The 6,000-nt window shown below is 34.0% G+C and overlaps 1 protein-coding gene across 1 annotated transcript in view; it reads right to left on the minus strand.

The window, feature by feature from the left end:
* LOC114047166 (serine/threonine-protein phosphatase 6 catalytic subunit) overlaps positions 1-6,000 on the minus strand; it is a 44,207-nt gene that overhangs the window by 10,213 nt on the left and 27,994 nt on the right. Inside the window, exons 3-4 of the mRNA XM_027867934.1 lie at positions 5,488-5,553; positions 3,838-3,979 (exon numbers count right to left, since the gene is read on the minus strand). Of these exons, the coding sequence (XP_027723735.1) occupies positions 3,838-3,979; positions 5,488-5,553 (208 nt within the window). The remainder of the gene's footprint in view (positions 1-3,837; positions 3,980-5,487; positions 5,554-6,000) is intronic.

Here is a 6,000-nt window from a genome sequence, read left to right on the forward strand (position 1 = left end):
GATGATTCCTAAGGCCCATTCCAGCAGTAAGATATTATGATCTTAAATGTATAGAATATCTGGGGATCGACCTACCAAAGCACACAAAAGACTTGTATAGATTCAATTATAAAGTGTTCCCTAAAGAAATAAAGAATAACTTACATAACTGAAGGAATATTCAGTGCTCATGGCTAGGCCAATATAATAAAAATTACAGTACGACAGTCATCATAACTCTCTGGTATTAGTTTAAAAACAGAGAGACAGATTAATGGAACAGACTAGACAGAGGAGAATCAGAAACAATAGAATTCAATAACCTAGTGTTTGATAAAGTGGAAAATATAAATTATCTAGGAAAAAAACTCCTTATTTGATTAAAAAAAAGCTGCTGGGAACCAAGAGAATGTTGTACACAATAACAGTGACATTGTGCGATGACTAATATCGATAAACTTAACCTTTCCAAGTAATACAAGGATCTAAGACATCTCCAAAGGCCTCATGATAGAAAATGCTATCCACACCCAAAGAAAGAACTATGGAATTTGAATGTAGATCGCAGCATACTATTTGCTATTTTTTTTCTCTTCTGTTGAGTTTTGTTTCCTCTTTCTGGTGGTTCCTCCTATTGGTTCTAATTCTTACTTACAACATCAGTAATGTGCAAATATGTTTAATAGGGAAAAAAAAACAAATGCTAAAAAAAAAAGAAAGGAAGTATGCACAAATAAATCTGATGAAAGTGAAAAAAAAAAGCTGCTGGGAAAACTACAAAGTAATCTGGCAGAAATTAAGCATAGACAATGTTAAGGAATGTTAAGAGGTCCTCAGAACTTGTCTTTTGGAGTTGCCTATGTTGTGTTTGCCTGTTGACATCCAACACCTTACACATATTCCACAATATGTTCTAAATGGATATGCCTGCCACCTTAATATTAAATATCATACTACATAAAAATGAGAAGAGAAGCAGATCATATACATCTCATAGCTTTGCACAGGAGATATATTTTTAAGCAAACAAGATATAAATGCAATTACAAAAAATAGAATAGATAACTGATAATATGAAACTGAAAAGCTTCTGCACAGACAAAAATGAATGCACATAGGATAAGAAGGGAAGAGGCTGAATAGGAAAAATCTTTTTATCAGATTTGGTCTGGTATCCAAAATTAATCAATGTGTCTGTGTGTGTCTGTGTCTGTGTCTGTGTGTGTGTGTGTGTGTGTGAGAGAGAGAGAGAGAGAGAGAGAGAGAGAGAAACTAGAAGCCATTCCCCCCAATAGATATGAACAAACAGCTCTCAAAAGGATAGCAAAGCAAAGTATTCACAACCACATAAAAAAATGCTCTAAAACACTAAGAATTGAGAAAAGCAAATCATGAACAACTCTGAAGTTTCACCTCATACTCTGAAACTTGGAAAAATTGATAAAAAAAATAACAATACTTAAATTTTGGAGGAGTTGTGGAAGGAGACCTCATACATTATTGGTGGAGCCACTGTGAAAGGATACAACCATTTGGGAAAGCAATTTGGAATTATGCAAATAAAGGAACTAAAATGTCTATCCATACCCTTCATCCCAAAGACTTCATTACTGGACTTACACACCAAGGAAACCAATGATAAGAAAAAAGTCCTCATATATTCCAAAATATTTACAGCAGCAATTTTTGTGATAACAAAGAAATGGAATAAAGTAAATGTCCATTGATTGGGGAATGGCTAAATAAATTGTAGTATGTGGTTGTAATAATATAACTGTGCTGTAAGAAATTATGTGTGATGAATACAGAGAAACATGGAAAGATCTACAAGAACTGATACAGAGTAAGGCCAAGAAAGCAATATACACAATGAACACAACAATGTAAGTGAAAGAACTACATACTAAAATCAGAAATGAATAACAAAATTATAAAAATCTAGTAGAACTCTAATGAAGAGATATAAAAAGACACCCCTAACCCACCCTTTTGTGGAGGTTGAAGATTCACATGTGTTAAATATTGCACATGTTCTCATACTTTTTCAATGTATTCATTCATGAGTTGTGCTGATTTTTTTTTCCCTTTTCAAAAAATATTATTTGTTATATGGGATATATCTGGGAGGGGGAAGGCAAGGGATACTTGGGATAACTATGATGAAATAAAAAACAGGAGACATCAATAAAAACTTTTTAAAAAATTAAAATAATTTTTAAAATTGTTTTATACTGAGCTGAGATCTTAGTTCTATATTAGGCTGAGATCTTAGTTAACCACGTTGATATCCTGCAATTTTTATAGTTATAAGACTAGGTCTGTCTTTCAAAGATTCACTATTTTACATCAGAACTGATGGAATATTTGCATTTAAAAAAAGCTTCAACTGCTGATGGCTGTTGAACTGGGGGGCGGACATTTAACAAGATGATAAATTTTGTGCTAACTCTTATACTCTTCTCTTTAAATAAACATGCAACGCACAACAACAAATACGATACTATGGTCACCTTTATAATAGCCATTATTTGAAGCTGCAATAAAGTTGAAAACTTTAATGTTCTACAATGGCAAAACAGCTGAACAAACTGTGGCACAATCAGCTTAATGGAATATGGAATATTTTAAAAGAACCTCTCCCTTTCTCACCCCCCCCATATATGCATACATATATTTCTAAAGCATTACAGTTGGTATGTATTCTTATGTATTATTCTGAATCATCATTCTCAGTATATGTGTCATGTCTTCCTTAAGCCTCAAGAGGGCAAGGACTAAGTATTACCTAAACTCTGTATTTCCTGAAAGCTAACAGACACAGTATTCCCTATACAGACATGCTTACTAAATGCTTGTTGCATTGATTCAAATAAAAAGAAATAATAAAGACATGAAATAATGCTAAGTGAAAATAGCTTATACATGATCTGGAATTACATAATGGAAAATATACACACAAATATTGGGGAAAGTGAACCAAAAAAACGATGATGGAAAGAGCCACAGAAGAGAAGTACTCAAAGGAATTAGTTCTAGAAAGGGCTTTTAAAGGTTATCTAGGACAACCCCACTCTTTAATTTTAGTGATAACAAAAATGAGGCCCAGAGAGAGAAAGTGAATTTCTCAAAGTAACAGAAGTATTAAATAGCAGAACTGGGTTTCCAACCCAGGTCCTCTGATACCGGATCCAATACTGTTTGCACTTGAACATAATTATCTTATGAATTATAAGATTTTCTTTCAACGTTAAATTAGTTGTAAAGTTCAGTTCACTTGATTCTATTACTGCTTAAAATAATTAGTGCTTAAAGATTTACTTAGGGGGCAGCTAAGTGGTGCAATGGATAGAGCACCCGCCCTAAAGTCAGGAGGACCTGAGTTCAAATTTGGCCTCAAACCAAACACTTGACACTCACTAGCTGTGTGACCCTGGGCAAGTCACTTAACCCCAATTGCCAAAAAAAAAGAAGATTTACTTAGAAGAAAGCTAACTCATTGAAAGACAAAATTCCTCTGAAATCTAGTATTTAAGACTTCTATGTCCAACTTTTCTAACCCTGCTTCCAGCATGATAGTCTTTGGATTCTCAGTGGCATGACAGTTTTTCTTCAAGGAACATGAAGAAAATTTTCACTTTCAGAAAAATATACAGAATTCTATTTTAATTAGTGAGCTATACACCTGAAATGAACAATACTGCCCCAACTCTGTAATATTTCATTATTGACAAAGACTACAACACTCACATTTTGAAGCTGATGAAAGTGTTCTTTTAAACATGGGAAAAAAAGAAAGTTGAAAAGTGTATACTTTGAAGTGAAAAATACAAAACAAAAAGAATGGGAGAAAAGTCTTACCATAAAATCCATAAACCTGCGTTATCTGTCTACTCTCATGATTTCCTCGTAAAAGTGTAATGCGATCAGGCCATTTAGCCTTTAGTGCAAGAAGGTAAGTGAAGGTCTCCAAACTGTAGTAACCTCTGTCTACAAAATCGCCCTGAAAATTAAAAGCACACAGGTATTAGCAACATAGTAGTCACGATGATCCTACCATCTACTAAAGCTTTCCTTCAATAGACCTCACTGTGCTAAGTTGTCCTGCACTCCTAAGAGCTATGTTAGCAAAGCAGAAGTTCTAGAAAGGCTCCCAAGATGGGCTAGGTGACAAAAGAGCAGATCTGTCTTCCAAGTATCAATATAGACATAATTAAACTGGAAGAGGCTCAGTACTAGATAGTTACCTATCAAGTAAGCATTATTTTTGACTACAGAAACCCATCAAACTGTCTCCTAAGACATGGAGGGGTTGCAAGCGCTTTGGTAGAGAATGTCAACAACAATAACCTTGAGGCTTCTTGAAGCACTTCCCTCCTTTTTACTGGAGAGGTGGGGTAATACAGACATGGAACACTGCATAGACATAAAATAGCAGACTCAGCTGATGTGTTGGTTGGTTTTGTTCAACTACTTTCTTTTCTGTTATAAGGGATGGTACAATGGATAGAAAAGGGGGAAATATATTCAAAAATGAAGATGTAAAAACAAAAGAGAATGACAAAATTTTTTTAAATGAAGGGAGACAAATACATACACTTAGAATGATCTCAAAACCTGAATTCTCAGTCTCCTGAATTCACAACTTTCCAAATACCATATGTTTCGCATTTTTGCCCTATTTAACACCCCCCTTAAGTTCTGTTTAGGCCAACATTAAATTACTGAGTACATATACCAACTAAAAGGGAGATACTCTCTTAAGTCTGCAAGATTAGAAGCCTGTCATGGGAAAGTTATGTAAAAGTAACAGTTCATTTTAAACGACGATCAGGAAGAAAAATGACAAGACACAAGACCCTAATTGGCTTTGTGACTTTGAACAAGTCACTTGACTTCTTAGTCTTAGTTCCTCATCTATATAATGAGATTGAAATAGATGATTTCTAATGTCTCATCTAAATGGAAAATTTTAGGTTTCTGAAAAGAGTAAATGCACCTTAAATTAACTTGGCATCAGAAATATTTTTAGAATCACAAAGAAAAAATAAGTAAATTGTCACTTTAAGGGAAACAACACTGAAAAAAAATACTTTCTGTAGAATATCTCTGTAGACGTGTACCATTAAAAAATCAAAATGGAAACTCAAAAAAACCTTGAGTTCAAAGGCACTTCAAAGGGAATCTAGTCCAAAGCCAGCTGAAAAAGGAGGAATTCTCTCCTTAACCTTTCCAACAAGTGATCATCCAGTCACTTGCTTGAAGAACTCCAGGGATAGAGAATTCTCCAACTGCTCAGGTTTCCTCTTTTGGAAAGCTCGGATTGATATAAGATTTTTCTTTACTGGGAAGCAAAATATGTTTCCCTATAGTTTCTGACCAATGATCATCCCTTTGATCTCTAGAATCAAAGAAAACAAGCTTATTCCTCTCAGGAATAAGTACTTCTCCTGTTGATCATATAAATTACTAAAATACACTCAGTTACACTTATCACCAGTATTTACATACCATAAATATGTAGTTTGTATCTGGAACTTGACCTCCAGTTCTGAAGAGTTCACAAAGGTCATAGAACTAGAAAAGAAAAATAAGGTAACTCTACCATGTATTCTTGTTAGCAAGCAAAATTATAAAACCAGTAATTAAAATATATAAATTACAAAAGCGATTCATAGTATTTACAATTGAAAAATCTTTGAGATATCCAATCCAATTCCCACATTTCACAAAAGAAAATGAGACCCAAAGAAGAGAGGCAGATTGTACCAGGTCATACAGATAAAAAGAAACAGAGCTAGGATTCTAAGTACACAGGTCTTCAGACTAAGGAGAGCCTAAGAATTTCCATACATAATATTAAAAATGAAGTAGAGAAAAAATGATGGCAGCAACGGGCTCCTAAAAACCTAAGTTCAGAAAAAACCTAAATAAACCATTACTACTAAATGACTTTAAGGGTCACCACTACTACTACTACTACTACTACTACTACTACTACTACTACTACTACTACTACTACTA

The sequence above is a fragment of the Vombatus ursinus genome, unplaced genomic scaffold (assembly GCF_900497805.2).
Source record: "Vombatus ursinus unplaced genomic scaffold, bare-nosed wombat genome assembly UNPS02014786.1, whole genome shotgun sequence".
In the NCBI taxonomy this organism is placed as follows: domain Eukaryota; kingdom Metazoa; phylum Chordata; class Mammalia; order Diprotodontia; family Vombatidae; genus Vombatus; species Vombatus ursinus.